Below are 16723 nucleotides of genomic sequence, written 5' to 3'. Positions count from 1 at the left end.
GTGTGGAAAACTGTCCTCCTCCCTGGAATTTCTAATTACTCACAGTGTTCTGGGTCTCTGGAGATAGATGCACTCTGTGGCTCTTTTGTTGGTTCTGGAGTGAATTTCCTCAGTGGGAAGCCTTCTTCTTGTGCATATTGTTGTGGTCACGTAAACCCTAAGAAGAGAAACACAAGAAGATGGGAAATATTCTAAAACATAAGTACATGAAAGTCAAGTGACCTCAACAGACAGCAACTTTCCATCATCTTTGACCTTTGCTCCTGAGATATTGTGTTAGATGAGTCAGTCACCTTAACATAGCTCGTGGATACACATCCAAGGGCCCTTCTCTAGAGTAAACCATTCACAACTTGGGACTGGAGTGCTGAGCCCAGACACAGGAAGTGGCTGAAACAGCAGCCCACACCCCACCCCCAACACCAACAAACAAACCCAGGAATCAATTCTTCATTTCCAGCGCTGTCTTAGCCTGGGGTAACTGGGGATCTTCATGTGTGACATGCCTGGGCAAAGCTGGCAGTTATCTATTTCATGCCTTGAGTCGGATTCTCTGGGTGTGAAACCAGCAGACAAGCCAGGAAATGTCAGTGCAGAGGAGTATGTGTGTGTGTGTTGGGGGGGGGGTCAAAATCAGTGGCAGCTGTTACTCCAGAGTTGTGAGGCGGTGTCCACTGTGATATACTTGGTCCCAGGGATTTGTGATCCCTGTATTCTTGAAATGGGGTGAGTAGGTAAGATAATTCTTACAGTGAACCCACAGTACAACTTCTTAAACAGAAACTTCCTCAGCATGGATACATTACCCATTAAGGCAGCATTTTGCTAGAACCCATACATCCAAGTCTCTGACTCTCTGCTATCCTTCCCTGATTGAAGGAAAGGCTGCCTGGCCTTTTAAAAAGCATCAGACACCACCCCCACACACACCCCGTCACCACCCCCTTGTATCTCTTAAGCTGGGATCTTTCCAGGTCTTTCTAGAGCTATGGATATTTAGCTTAATTCCTGGAGTTACATCTGACTTGCATTAGAGAGTCATGTGCTGTAACATTTCTTGTCCTACTGCTTGGAAAACATGCCACACACTGAGAGGAATAGGCTAGCTCAAGAAGAACTGAGGACATGGGCCCCCATAACGCAAATTGAATAAAGTACCCCAGTCTAAGTTAACATTCACTGGTACCATTTATTCTCATCACATCTTCCAGGTTGTCATCTGTGATCTCCTGTGACCTGGAGACTGTTATTATTCAATGTGAACTTCGACTCCAAGCAACCAGAGTCCCCTTTATTCCAAGTACTGCTGTCTGTACATAGTTAGAAGCATGGAACAGACCAGGCAAAGACCAAAAGCATAGTTGAAATAGATCTTTTTCTTGTGGTTTAAGGATCAGCCAGTTGGAACCAAAGAGCTGTTTTCTTAAGGTTGCAGAGAAGTTTGCAAAACTATTGGATTGTTTTTGGCAGTTAAACACAGATTATAGATATATCATTAGTATTAACCAAGCCTATGAACTAGGCTATATGGACTGCTATTTAGCAATACATTCTTGTAAAACTGTTCTGCCCTCAACTCTCTGTCGTGGAAGGCTGCTTTGTGTTTAGATAGCTTATCTACAGCACTAATGTCCTTGTAATTAGCCGTACTCTGAAAGCCTCTCTGTGACGTTGCATTACAGAGCTCATGAATTACTGCAGTCAGGTAAACACCATGCTCTCTATGGACAGCTGCACACCATAGAAGGTTACTCACAGTTACAGAGAATGTTCTTTCCAAAGCTGAAGGGCAGCCAACCACAATGGCTTCTTCTTTGATCTGCTTAGCTCTGGAGAAACGCTGAGAGAGCTTTTGTAATTTACCTCAACATATCCTAAGGAGCCATAGGGCTGATTCTCTTTAAGAAATGTGACAAGACACTTTAGAATTGCCAGTTCGGACCATTTGGTGAAAAAGAATAATAGTTTTGCTGAACCTTTATGTCTTCCTAAGTCCTTGGTGCCAGATGCACTATTTTCCTACTGGATCTGCCAAAACCACTAAATAGTTAAAAGACATCAAATAGTCTCAAAGTGGCCTAAACTGAAATTCGTTTTTTAAAAAAAGAACAACAAAAGAACTCTTAGTCAGCAAACCTTACAGTCAAATTTCTTTCTAGAAAATGACTGATTAGGCTAAGTATTAGAAAAACAGACTGACAGCACAAAAGACCTCCAGCTCTCCTCCCTTTGTATGCAGGCACAGCGTAAGAAATGACAGACAGGGGTAAAATTAAGAAGAATGACTATAGCAATGGAAATTGCAATAGCAGTACCAAAACTTACTACACCCCAAGAACATGTTCTTAATGCTTGACCTAAAATGAAATTTCCTCACTCTGAACTCCACCAGGTAGAGGCAGAAGAGAGAGAAACGTAGCTTTCTGGCATTCTTTAACAATGTAAGTTGCTTTAGGGACTGTCCATTGCTTCATTGGAGTGCATGACATGTAAGAGGTTCTTTAAGTCAACTGTTCCCAAATCTTTGAAATAAAAAAAAAGTCAAGCATATAGCTCTTGAACTTTTTAGTATTAAGCCACCATCGCTCCAACATTGAAGAATTTTAAAAAGTAGCCTGCAAAAGTCAAAAAGACTGTTTCACAGATGTCGCTTGTATCTAGACAGTGAGGGGTTACAAATATGACTTCCCCCCCATATCTCCTTGTTTTTCAAAATATGGTTGCACCTGTATTTTATATTCTCTAAGATATATTGCTTTTTTGATAATGAATTTCTCTTAGTTGGCTCATCAAATGTACTGTCAAGCTGCTTCTTCCTCCCATGCAGAATGACTTTAGAGCTAGCTTTACATTGAGATCTCCTAGGGGGCTTTTGAAAACTCCTAGTTAACAGACATTGCTTCAAGCCAGTGAAACTAGGCTCCCTGAAGTCGGGACACAGGCAGAATGGTGGGTGTGTAAAGCTCGCTTGATGAGTCAGCTATGTGAGCATCACTGCTACAGAGGACATTGGAAAGTAGAGACCAACTGGCTAGATAGAATCTTGCATATGAAGGACGTATGGGAATGTCCACCACTCCCCATGAATTACCAACAGAAGCAAGTTGCTTGGGTTGTTGATTGGGCTTGGATAGTTGACTCAACTTTAACAGTTTGGCCAAAATACTTTTGATATGTAAAGAAAATAAATAGGGATTGGGAGAGGTAGAGAGACAATGATCAGAGAGCCAAACATACAGCCTTATTTCCAGGGTCTTCAGAAGAATCCTCTCATCCTCCAGCTCTAGAAGACTCTGTGCTTGTTGTTCATGGGTTCTAAGGTGAAGGGTCTCATGGAAGGCTACAGTCAGGTAGGCAGTCCACAGTAGCAAGTCATCTCTGAGTTTGTCCTCTTTGGCTTGGATCTCTCACTCTATAGAAAGCATATTAGGCAGGGCTCTCTAATGGAACAGGATCAATAGAACATAAATAGTAAAGGGGAATTTTGTTAGATTGGCTTGCACACAGGTGCCTGGTAATCCAACAACATCTATCTGCTTGTTAGGTAAAAACCCAGTAACTAACTGCTCAGTCCATGAAGTCCTCAAACCAGTCTCAAACCAGAAACTATGGAAGTTCCTTGGAGAGCCACTGTTACAGAATCATGTTAGTGTGAAGTCACCAGAGGATGACACAGTTGTGCTAGACATACTTACCCTGAAGCAGAAAGGAAGGCATGTTCCACTGCTGCTTCTTTGAACCTCTTTCTGTCTGAGCAAACCCTTGATAGGAGCCTCCCACACTGAGAACAGACCTTCTACTTCAGTTAATTCTCTCTAGAAATCTCCTGCAGATGTGCCCAGAGGACCATCTCAATCTCCTAGGTGATTTTTATCCAGTCCCTCAGAGATCAAGATAGCCAGCACGGGACCTAATTATTCTTAAACTTGGGTGATAAATAACAATATAGTAAATATTAAATCCCAAGCTGTCTTGTTTCTAGTACTCAGGATAGTACCCAGTACTTGACATTATTAACAAGTTTTAAGATGCTGTTGTACCATTACTATAATGCATCAGACCAGGTCAGACAGCAGAGGCGCAGCAGATTTCAATAGAATTTCCTTGTGTTCTATAAGAAGGATTGTAATGTAGTCTAGAAATGAGTTGTGTTCTATTTCCACACATTTATCAAGAGTGTGAGAGCCATTGGACATCTTTTTAAGTAATTATGAGAACAATTATGGATTTAAAAATAGGTATCCATTTAGTTTGCTTGTCTCTGATGTATTTGCATTAGAAATTGGCAATATTTAAATTGGATTTAATTTTAGAGCCTCAGCTTTTCCTAGGACAAGACTAAAGCAACAACACCTATAAAAATCAGTTAATATTCTTGGCAGGAAATTCTCTTTCCTGCAGCAAACTGTTGTACCACCACTGGATGAGAGAAGACCAAGGGCATAGAAGATGCTGGAAGGAGTCTCAAATCTAGCCATCAGGCACGGGAATGGTCTGGGCAGGAGACTGGAGTACACCAAGGTTACCTGTGCAAGAGGCTATGGATATTATCGCTAAGAAACTTGTGAGTGTGTGGACTTCATTCCCCAAGAGGGCAAGTCTACAGAGCTGTGGACTATGTATATATAATTTACATAGGCAGCTTCTTTAATTCCAATCACTTACATTAGAAGGCATTCAATAGGGGAATATCTAGAATATTTACAGTTACTTTTCCTTCTCTGGTTGTCCCATGGATTAAAAGTGAACGTTTGTTGTGTATTGTGGAAAGCAAGTGGGCAGGCTGCAGCAATGGAATCCCCAAGCTCACTATCCCCTGCTGATACAAAGGCCTACCACATATGCCTTTCACTCTTGCCCACTCTCCAACCCTTGTTACAGCCAGCTCTTGAGCTGCAGGGCTGTGTAGTGGATTTTCTCTTCATTCTTCTGCAGTTCCTGCTCATCCTTAAGAACCCTGCTCAGATGTTACCCCTTCGTGAGCACATGACTCTGACTAGCCTGGATAGAGCAAATAGTTTCCTAGGCTCATTATGTTTCCCATCATGAGTAATGTACACCTTGATCATCACACTAATTTAAATGCTTAACTTGCATTGACCCTTCCCTCTAGATGATTTGCTATGCAAAATACTGTGTCTTATTTCTCTCTGTGTCTCTAGCACCTAGCACAGTGTCTGGCACAGGGCCAGAAATTCCAATGTTTAATTGATGAGGTTAATGAATTTCAATGTAAGGGTAGTGAAAAGATTGTTTACTCATAGTGCCTTAGTCTCACAGAGGACCAAGTCGGAGGGACCTGTTCCTCTAGGTGACACGGAGATATTCAGATGTCTTACTTAAGAATCAGAGGGAACTAAGTTGGGGCACAGGTCAGTGGCTTCCAACCTTACAACCTGTGCAGTTCAGCAGAAGGGCTTTGGGAATTGATGAGCTCCCCACTTGAGTGATGAGGCTAGTCACACACACACCTCCTACACCAGGGCACATGCCATCCTCCCTCCCCCAGGCTAAGCACAACCAGGCATATCATTGAGATGTTATTTGTCACAGAATCGCACAGAAGTTTTGAAGAGCATTAGAGTAAGGTTTTCTCCATGCCTTGTTTTTCTGTTAGTGTTTGAAACACAAAGGGAGTGTGTTGAGTAGGGTTTGGAAGGAAGAGGAATAGAAACATCCCAGCCTTTGATGCCATGCTTCCCAGTAACACAGAAGCCACTCCTGGGCCCCTTTCACCTCCAACCACTCTTCACAGAAAGACAGTTGCCCCTTGGGAGGTTTCCATGACATCTGCTGCCACAGGAAAAAGGGGCAGTGGGGATGGTCACAGGGGAGCAAGGCATGGCCAGAAGAAGGATTTATGGGACTCAAAAAAGTATAGACAATAAGGACAAAGGTGTGATTCTCAAGCTTTCTTTACAGACTTTCTTCACAGACTTAGTCATCTGTCCATTTGTCCTTCAACATTACCATGACACTCTGGTGCTTAAAGTGCCCACTCCTTTCCTGTTGGCCCCAGGGATGCAGCTGTGGCCTCTGGCTTCATTCTAAAGACCCAATTGCTCTCTCTCTCTAGCTCAGCTCACAGGTCTCTTCCTTCATGCTAGATACTTTGACTTATCTATGTCCAGGACTTTGAGGTTTACTCTTCCTTCCACCTGGAATACTCTATCCACCATTCCTTGTCGTCAGCTGGAGGGCAGCTTCCTAGTTGAGCTCCTTACTGAGCACTCTGTCTACATGGTCCCCCATATTCCTGTCTCTCTCCTCACACCATACCTGTTCTCTTTATGGCATAAGCAGAGTCTAAAGTATTTATCTCTACTAGACTGGAAGGTCCACAGTGGAGGTCGAGAACTTGCCTGTTTTGTATACTGTTGTGCCTCCAGCACCAAGAATAGTGTTTGCCACATAGTAGATGCTCAGGAAATGAATGAATGAATGAATGAATGAATGAATGAATGAATGAACGAAGCACCCACATGTATCAGGTTGACAGAATTAGTAGGAAAACAGCGGCTCTAGAAGCTGTAAGTTAAAGCTTATTTTCCCATCATTGTGTCATCTCCATAGCTTCTGATTTCTGAAGTTTGATTTTTAGTGTAGTGTCCCATGACCCCTGTCCTGGTACAACAAGAGGTCTAAGTGATGAGTCAAGTAGTTTGTCCCATTCCCACTGCTTCTCTTGTATTTCCATCAGAGGATTGGCCTGTTGGAATTCCCGGGACTTTTGAACTTGTACTATTACATCATCAAGACTGGGTGGAGCCAGGTCTACTACATCTGTGCTCTGGCAGTGTGCAAAATAATTTTCATTTTGGTTTAGGCATCAGTGGAGCATAACTCTACTATGGATCTGGAAGCCACTATACTAGGTGCAGTCCTGCTGTGGACTGTGTCTAGGTTGGAACTGGTAAAGGCAAGTACCATTGCAGGACCATACAAGACCTGAGCTCTGCAAAACCAGAGCTCTGCAAGCCTAGGACTCTCAAAATCTTGACAATGGACTCTTGTGCCTTCCTGGACCCTAATGTTGCCAAAATACTGGAATTGTGGAGACAGTGCTTGCCTCTCTGCCTAGGGCTCAGGTGTCCACCCATCTGCTAGGGAATGATGATAACCCTTGTCTAACATCAGCTCTCCTTCACAGAGTTTTGGCCTGTGTTCGTGCAGTCCAGGGGGCTGGATGGCATGCTGGACCCAAGCTCACCTCAGTGTCTGGGCCCAATAAAGGCTTTGCCAAGGACGCAGCTTTCTATCCTGGCCACTGTAAGGTAAGTGCCTATGGGACAGCTGCCTTCCTGGGGTGCCTAGCTCTACAGCTGCTAGGCTAGGAAGCTCCCAGTGACACACAAGTGGAAAAATTACAGGTTCTGGAAGGGGAGTCAGACCTGATGGATTGGTAAGGGCCAAAGCTCTTAGTGGCACTGCAAACGGGCTTGTACAAAGAGGTCCTTTTGCTCTGTAGCTTCTAGGAACACATTAAAAGTCATATAACCCAAGCCCTTGAGTAGACAGACAGCAACAGACAGATACTTCACACTCCCCAGAGCAGTCTGAGCAGGTGTCCTTGTAAGGCAGAAAGTCTGTGGTCATTCTTGGAGCCTGAGTAGAAGAGTAGGGAAGAGTGCCATATCTGGACACTGGCAGGCCTGGCTCTAAGTTCTATTTTACACTATGTCAAAGACCAAATGATTTAATCTCTATGTCCTCTGTTCTCTCAACCATAAAATGGGATGGGATGAGCACACCCTTGTCCCAGGTGGTTGGGATGACTGATGAGACATAGATGTGACTCTGGGACTCAGAACAGCACGTTCTGTTCCTGTGTCCATAGCTCACACACCTGTCCTGAAGAACAGGAGCTATCCAGGGGGTCTAGAACCTTCTAGACTCTCTGGCCATGTGTCACCATCATGGGCATCTTATGTACTTTTTGATCAAGACACTCTTGGAACTGGATTCTAGATGTCTTTGTAATATTCAGAAACCTGAGATGCCAAACATAAAAGCGATCAACCATCAGTGTGTTCCTTTGGGTCTGAATGTATGGTACCATGGAGGTGAAACTCACACTCTGAGAATTGCATTTGGGTGTTGGAGTAGTTAGGTGCATCTCAGGATACACTATCAATCAGAGTGCAGAGGCTGAGCAACTGAGTGGTCCTGGCACACACTAGCCACATTACCCCAAATCATTCAGTTCTAGTCTAGTAACTCTCAAAATGTGTCCCCGGATCATCAGCATCAGTGTCACCTATAACTTGTCTGACATGTTTCTTCTACTACTACTCCTAAGCCTAGAGAACCAACAATTCTACAAGTAGACAAAGCTGCTTGGCTTAACAGCTCTCCTGGTGCATCTGATGCCTGAAAGACCAGTCTGATGTCACTTTCAAGCTGTTCCTCCTCATGAGTATTGTGTAGACCAGCAGAAGCTCTGTTCTGTCACCACTCATCCATGTTCATCCCAGGACACTATCCCAGGACCCTCCCTTGGGAGTTAAGAGCCACTGAATTCCATTTGTACTCTTCCTAGGCTCTAGAAGGAGAATTCTCAAGTCTTAAAATGGAAGCCAGCAGCCATTTTACATTTAGAATGGAGACCAAGTTGAAAGCAAAACATGACCCTTTGACCTCCTGTCAGATTGTAGCCAGTGAGATGGAAGAGGCTGGATTCCTTGGTCACAAGAATTGTCTTTCTGGCCAACAAGTGATGACCCAGGTTCACAGATCTAATCTCTAGCCCAAGAATTGTGAATAGCTCTTGACATCTCTCTCTAAGACAGAGATTTTTCTTCTTCCATTCTATGAGACACGTCTCCTAGGCCTAGCTGGTAGGCCTCTTGGCAACTTGAGACAAAGACTAATTAGGATCAACTGTTTAGCTCTGTCTAGCAGCTTCATCACCTAGTCAGATAAAGCCAGACCTGTGTAAATATTATTCATTGATACAGGAGCATCTCCTACTATGGAGGTAAATTCTGGTAAACCACAGAATACTCTGTTAGCCAGGGAGAGAGTCCTGATGGAGGCTCGGGGGAAAGCTACCCCTAGGACAGGCTCCTCCTCTTTCCCAGCCACTTAACTTCTATTCTGGGTAGAAGCATAACAAAATGAAGAATATTTGTACCTGAAATGGAATGTGTTCCTTCATGTGAGCCCTAGCTTCTCTCCCCAGATAAATGTCTCACTCAGACATGTGTCATAATGCTACACAGAGGGCTGTCACCTGCTCAGGACACAGATTTTAAGGATTCATTATAAATAAAGCAACCCCTCCCTGCCTCACTTCATCCAAGGAGAATGGATACTAGTGCATTCTGTCCCTGGAGATAGAAAACAGTATGGATTATTTCTCTCTTTTTCTGTATTTGCTGATGACTATGAGACTTTTCTAATATTTTTTTAAAGAGTATAGGAACACATCAAATCAATATGGTTCTTCCAAATTACATTTTGATCAAAAACTGACGAGATCTACTTGAGCTATTTTCAACTCTTAATGAACTGTCTGTCCATAATGCAAGTCTCCATTGCCACTGAATGGTCATGGTACCATGTGCTCAGCAAAATCCACAGACAGCATGAAGAGTTTAAAACATTGTGGAGTCTGTTGTGTAGAGAAAGAATGCAGCATATAGAGTAGAAAACTTTGTAATTCCATGAAATAAGAAAGTTAGAGTCTGTAGACACTGTAAATATCAGCCCTCAGGTGGAGTAGTCAAGACACTCAGAAGGAAAGAGGTGCCTCCACATGCGATGCTCTTTGGAGGTAGAGAGGTGTCACGGGAGACAACAATGAAGCAGACAGCTTTCTACCTATGTGGAACTCTCTTCCTCCATCAGAGAGGATAAGAGAACACACCTGCCATAAGGAAAGTGGACCAGGGAGAATTTTTATGCCTAGAGCACTGGTTCTCAACCTGTGGGTTGCTACCCTTTAGGGGTCAAATGACCCTTTCACTACAGTCACCTAAGACCACTGGGAAACACTGATATTTACATTATGATTCATAACAATAGCAAATTTACAGCTATAAAGTAGCAATAAAAATAGCATTATGGTTGGGGTCATTACAATATAAAGAAGTGTATTAAAGGGTTGTGGCATTAGGAAGATTGAGAACCACTGGCCTAGACTCAGAAGTTATTGGGGTGATGCCATTGAAGTTACAGGTTGGGAGACAACAGGATGGGTTCTGACAGTAGAGAGAGAGAGAGCAGAAAGGGGACAAGGAATGCAGGGGAGGCCTGCCAGGAGGGAAGAGCCCACAGCAAGGGCAGGGGTGGCTAAGCACAGGGCAGGAGCTGTGTCAAGAGCTAGTGTGCGTGGGATGAAGAAATGCGAGGTAAAGTGGAAGGAGGCGGGGCAGTTGCCAGGCTGAGCCATCTGTTCTGCACATAGACAAGGGCTTACCACTGGCTTTGATCGAGTTCCTGAGGTCAGAGCAATGCATTAAGAAGCTTAATGGTGAAGATAGGGGAGAAGGCACTAGACTAAGAGAGAGGAAGGTCCAGAACATCAGAAGTGGTGTAGTCCCACCATCTGAGCCTGAAACACAGAAGTGAGGCTGGAAAGGAAGTTACAGCTACAGGCAATGCTACTCCAGTAGAACTCAAAACACAACATAGAGAGAGGTCTGGATGAAGGGCAGGGGCCAGAGGCCAGGATAAGCTGAGATTTGCAACTGGTGAATATACGCATGATGGTCCTAGTAATGGGAAAGCAAAATGTGAAGATGCCATTTAGGAGAATGAGAAACAGGAGCAATAGAGAGAGTGACCATGGAACTGTGTTGGGAAGGCACCATGTGGTCCAACCTTCGGCTGCTACTACTGATACAGAAGACAAAGGTGGGATGATGGTGGAATTGAGCATGAAGATTTTGTTCAGTGATGTCTTGAACTGAGACTGCCAATAACCCCAGAGAGATGCCCTTGGGAAGCAGGAGGTCCAGAGAGGACTCCAAGGGAGCGTGTGGACCAGGGACGGAGCTATGGGAGTTGGCAGTCAGCTCAAAAGAGGATGGACTTCCCCAGCAGAGACTCCAGGATGAGAAAATGGGAAACGCAAGGCAGGCTTTACTTCCATTGAAACATTAAACTCTGGTCAACTTTTCTTCAGTTCCTGCTCCAGTTCTAACAGGTGTTACCAATTTGGGTATAAAAGTATGGATTTCAGTTCTGTGTCTTCTGCCTTAATTCACCTGATGAAAGATACTGTGTACCGAGAAGAAAGGCGTGGAACAAGAAAAGGAACAGACATAAAAGTCTGGATGAGCTGCCAAAAGAATGATCAATCCTCTAAGAGTTGGCAAGACAATTATCAGCAAGACCTTTAGCCATCAGATCTGGGAGGGGAAATCAAAACCTCAGGTATACCGACCGCCTCCTCCTCTGCACGGGTGGCTGGAGAAATGGAGACACAAAAACATTCCTAGAAGAGAAAAAAGAATGTGGTTGGTTGTTTTTTTCCTTTTCTTCACTCCCACCAAGAAGAATAGTACTACATGGGATTCACTGGCTGAATGCGGATGGGAAAGCACTGTGCAGCCTTGGGCACAGTCAAAAGGATGCATGACTAGAATAGAAAGCAAAGGGTGGGCTTCTCTGACACCTCCATTCAATCTTTTCCTCATTCTTCATTTATTTCTTGTGAAGCTGCAACATTCCAGACACTGTATAGGGCCATGCAGTGATTGAATGAAATGAAAGTCACGTGGCTTCTAAAACACCATCTGGGAGGGAGACAGACATGAGAACGAATATCCATATCACCAGGTGAAGGAAATGCACAAGATAGATGTCCCCATAGTGATAGAGGAAGCTGCCATCCAGGTGGATTAGACAAGGCTGTGTTCTCTAGGACCACAGATGCAGGGGGTGGACAAAAATACAGGCTTTATAGAAATCTGAGAGAAGAACAACAATGTGCTCTGAAAACCCATAGGGGGGCTCAGAGGACAGCAGCAATAGACCTAAAGACCAAAGCCCGTGTCTTAATACAGATGTAATAACTCAGAATCAACACGCTTAATCCAAATATTCAGCCTGGAAAATAGTGTTCACTACCCACAAGGAAACTAAGGTGCAGTCGATTAAATGACTTTCAAATGCTGACAAATATCTGAGCTGTGTCTATCCAAAGTTTTCTCAGATCCAATGCTACGGCTTTAAGGCTTTTTTGACAGATAGGTAGATAGATAGATAGATAGATAGATAGATAGATAGATAGATAGATAGATGGATGGATGGATGGATGATGGATGGATAGATAGATAGATAGATGGATGGATGGATAGATAGAGCAGGAAAGATTACACATGCATACATTCGGACACATGCACACAACACATAGAGAGACAGAGACAGGCAGACAGATGGAACACGTATGTTAGTCATTAAAAGAAAGCTTTGAGGAGTAGGAAATATGCAAAATAGGCTGAAAAAAAATAGGGGAGGAGGCAAAATGATCCATCAGCACGGAAGATGAGAAAAAAGATAGAACTGGGGGCTTAGAAAACACTCTGTAGGAGATCCCTCTGAGCCAGCTGTGATCTGCAGAAGCTTCACAAAGGAGGTGGCCTCTGATCCAAATCTGCAGGTGTGAACTAGTGCTCGGTATGGGCGGCAATAGTCCCCAGAACAGAGCTGACTCTAGTGTCACTCGAGGTGAGCTTGATAGAGACTGATATTTGCTCTATACTCACCTCCAAACAATCAAAAGAAAGTAGTGCCTTTTTTAAAATGAAAGGGAAAAAGGGGAAGGAGGGAAGGTGCACCTGCTGGCTTGGTAAGAGGTGTTTTGGATTCTGTCCTAGCTTCTGCCTGTAGGTTGGTTTGTGGACTGGCCTCCCTACTCGTGAAAGAAAGATGGCAGTTCCTAACTAGAATGATCCCCACTTCCCTGCCCAAATCTTAAATTACCTGTGGTGCTTTGTGGATTTATTTCAAGAACGCCTAGTCTCCAGGCTCAGAGCTACTGAGTGAAGGGAAAAAATTCAGTTGCTGGGGCTTCAGGCCATGCTCCCTGCAGTGCCTTCCAGAACCTTCCCAAGGAAATCACATTCGGGGTGCAGGCACCACCATCATCCAGCCCTTCAAGCTGGCAGTCAGAAAGCCCAAAGGATTCTGTGAGTGAGACCCCCAAGTTTCTAGGCAGGAATTCAAGGGCCCTGTTGCTTCCCAGAACAGAACACGCACACAGCTTGCTCCGGTGAATGCCAGTGATCCCAATGTGATCGCTGCTGGCGCCCCTTCTCCTCTCACAAGTGTTCTACTTTGGGTGATGAATCCGGCTCTCTACCCATAGCCTACCAATGAAGCCTCCTGGCATCCTCTTGGGAGAACTCTGTGAGGGGGCCCGACACCGTTCCGATAGTGCTTAGCACCGCTCCCCAGTGTAACTTAGATAACCTCTCTGTCTTTGTCATTCCAGGTGCATAGCGTAATGTCCATGTTGTTCTACACTCTGATCACAGCGTTTTTGATCGGCGTACAGGCAGAACCATACACACATAGCAATGTCCCAGAAGGAGACTCTGTCCCCGAAGCCCACTGGACTAAACTTCAGCATTCCCTTGACACAGCCCTCCGCAGAGCCCGTAGTGCCCCTGCTGCACCAATAGCTGCCCGCGTGACAGGGCAGACTCGCAACATCACTGTGGACCCCAGACTGTTTAAGAAACGGAGACTCCGCTCACCCCGTGTGCTGTTCAGCACCCAGCCCCCACCCACCTCTTCGGACACTCTGGATCTGGACTTCCAGGCCCATGGTTCAATCTCCTTCAACAGGACTCACAGGAGCAAGCGCTCATCCACCCACCCAGTCTTCCACATGGGGGAGTTCTCGGTGTGTGACAGTGTCAGTGTGTGGGTTGGAGATAAGACCACAGCCACGGACATCAAGGGCAAGGAGGTGACAGTGCTGGGCGAGGTGAACATTAACAACAGTGTATTCAAACAGTATTTCTTTGAGACCAAGTGCCGAGCCCCCAATCCTGTTGAGAGTGGATGCCGGGGCATTGACTCCAAGCACTGGAACTCATACTGCACCACGACGCACACCTTTGTCAAGGCGTTGACAACAGATGACAAGCAGGCTGCCTGGAGGTTCATCCGGATAGACACAGCCTGTGTGTGTGTGCTCAGCAGGAAGACTGCAAGAAGAGGCTGACTTGCCTGCAGCCCCCTTCCCCACCTGCCCCCTCCACACTCTCCTGGGCCCCTCCCTACCTCAGCCTGTAAATTATTTTAAATTATAAGGACTGCATGATAATTTATCGTTTATACAATTTTAAAGTCATTATTTATTAAATTTTCAAAGCATCCTGTGTACCCACACTTGAGTCCTTTCTCTCAGTAAGAATACCCACAGAATTTGAGAGAGTGCAGAATGAACTGTCTCCAGCCTCTCTTGGCACCGCAACCCTTCTGAAACCCTCATTCCCAGCCAGCACTGCTCCGAGGGCTAGCTAACTAGTTTCAGACACTGCTCTGCACCCAGCATGATTAGCAAAGGAAGTCAGCCTGCAGGCTCTGGTTCACATTCCAGAGCCAAGTCTAACCAAATCCTTGAATTATCTGCTGCACAGCATGGGTCCACAAGTTTTGTTTGCCTCACTTGAGGAGGGAAGAGTAGTTGAGATTGGTTAGAAAGCAGGTTGCTATGTACACAGGCAGCCTCCCACCTCTGAGAGACCCAGGCTGGTCCTTGGAGGATACTGGGAACCCCCTGTGTGGATAAGTAGAGTCTTCACAAGTCTTCTGGCTTCAGTCAATTGGATGAGCAGTCTGTAGGAGCTGTAACAAAATCATCTCCTGAGGCCTGTCATGGCAGATCTGATTTCATCTTAAAACTGCCTTAGCTCTGATGGCTGCTTCTCTACTATTCCCCTGTGGCTGCCTGCAGAAAGATTTCACTACCCCAAGAAAACAGTAGGGCTTCCAAACTCCTTGCCACCCACGCACAGAAACAGCTCTGGCAGCAACTGTCGGTGGCCCCAGCGATCCAGCATCGGCTTCCGAGTAGAAAGCCAGGGACCAGTCAGAAAAAAACTTCTGAAAGTTTTTTATTCTGAAAGCTATTTATTAGATGATTTCCACTAGTGACCAGAGCTGGCTGGGACAAGGCCTGCGGAGATGAGAGAGTTGATGTAGAGCAGATATAGTAAGACTAACACAAGCTCTGGAAGATGGAGAGAGGAGAGGTCAAGTCAGTATGGCACAGCTGCTTTCTGTTCATAGGTGTGTGCCTGCGTGCCTGCGTGCCTGCGTGCCTGCGTGCCTGCGTGCCTGCGTGCCTGCGTGCCTGCGTGCGTGTGCGCGTGTACCCTCTATCCTTTACCAACTCCCTTTCCTCGTAGACAGCCAGTTGCCTGGGTGGTTTTGGGGAATTGGTAATGTTTTTAAATATGTTCATGCCCACTGTCTAAGAGCAGTAAGGGCATCAGAGAGACTGCAGGATCCTCCCTGGAGCAGGGTATGACCCAGCCCCACATAGTCAAAGTCACCAACCCTTTATCTTGTTTGTTTTTTATTGTTTTTTCCCTCAAGCCACATTTCCCTCCTAGAATAAGAAACCTCACAGGGAGATTTCACCACACCTCTCCTCCAAGGATAACAATGCCTACTCTGTTTTTCAAAAAACATCCCAAATTGTCCATCAGCTAAAAAAAGGAACCAGTTGCCTTCATTTCCTCTGTAAGCCTCCCTCCCCTGATCCACCCAACTCTCACTCAAATGGGCCAATAGGAAACTCAGAGACTTTGCAGTGAGAACTGTTAGATTAGGGTGAAGGCCTGGTGAAGTACGATGGCCTTTCCTATCAGGGCTACTGCAACTGGAATAAAGATTTATTTTCCAGAAACACTAACCAGAACATTCCGTGCTGTGATGCTGGGTCAGATAAAGGGAGCTCTCCCACCGGCCTGCATCTATGGGTTTTGCAGGGCTCCAGTTCCACGGCCTCAAAAGTATAAGCCCCTCTCATGAACAGAATATAAAGCCCTTCTCTTAGGGGGCAGACCTGATAGGTCCTAGTTGTGAAGAGAGTAACAATAGCGGAGACATTCTAGAAGCATCTAGGCAGAGCAGTGGTACCTCAGAGTAGATATACCACCAAAGCCGTGCCTAGAGAGCTGTGCCCTGTGCTGTCAGACTCTTTGGGAATATCTGAAAAATTGTCATTGTCTTTCCTGGCCAGCTTACAGAGCTGACTCAGCATCCACATCTTTAATGGAGACTGATTGAGGACACCCCATCTCCACAAAAGAAGTTCTATAGTTCCCAATAGCAACAGGCCGTCTGCTCCAATGCTCCCACTGTTCCCCCAAAGGGAAACAGTGCTTTAGGTAGTCCCTAGAGTCTAGATGTGGAAGCTAATGTTTCCACACCACATGAGGGGCTATCAGTTTGGCTGAAGAGAGCGTAAGCTGTCCAAAACCAACCCCCAGGCCTGGCCTTTCTGCAGCTTGAACTCTTCCCCTACATGGAGGTGAGCACCAGCCAGCAGACCTACCCTGGCTTTCCCTGAGAGTCCACTGCATGACCAGGGACCCAACCACTTAAGCATGAGAAAAAGCCAGCTCTGAATCTCCCACTGAGTTCAGAGAGAAGCAGTGACCCACCCCATGCTCTTTCTCCATGTCTTCCTATGACTTTCCACTTCTGTTTCCCTCTTCTCTTCAGCAGCTTCCTCCATCTGAAGGTCTCCAACCTG

The 16723-nt window shown here is 45.4% G+C and overlaps 1 protein-coding gene across 1 annotated transcript in view; it reads left to right on the top strand.

The window, feature by feature from the left end:
- Ngf (nerve growth factor) overlaps nt 1-14340 on the top strand; it is a 50559-nt gene extending 36219 nt beyond the window's left edge. The window contains exons 2-3 of the mRNA XM_028753005.1: nt 7151-7274; nt 13442-14340. Coding sequence (XP_028608838.1) covers nt 13454-14179 — 726 coding nt within the window. The 5' untranslated portion in view covers nt 7151-7274; nt 13442-13453 and the 3' untranslated portion in view covers nt 14180-14340. The remainder of the gene's footprint in view (nt 1-7150; nt 7275-13441) is intronic.
- Nucleotides 14341-16723: the final 2383 nt, after the last annotated feature.

The sequence above is a fragment of the Grammomys surdaster genome, unplaced genomic scaffold (genome assembly GCF_004785775.1).
Source record: "Grammomys surdaster isolate TR1022 unplaced genomic scaffold, NIH_TR_1.0 125941, whole genome shotgun sequence".
NCBI classification, from domain to species: Eukaryota; Metazoa; Chordata; class Mammalia; order Rodentia; family Muridae; genus Grammomys; species Grammomys surdaster.
Note: the sequence above shows the minus strand (reverse complement) of the source record. Positions and strands in the feature narration are given on the sequence as shown.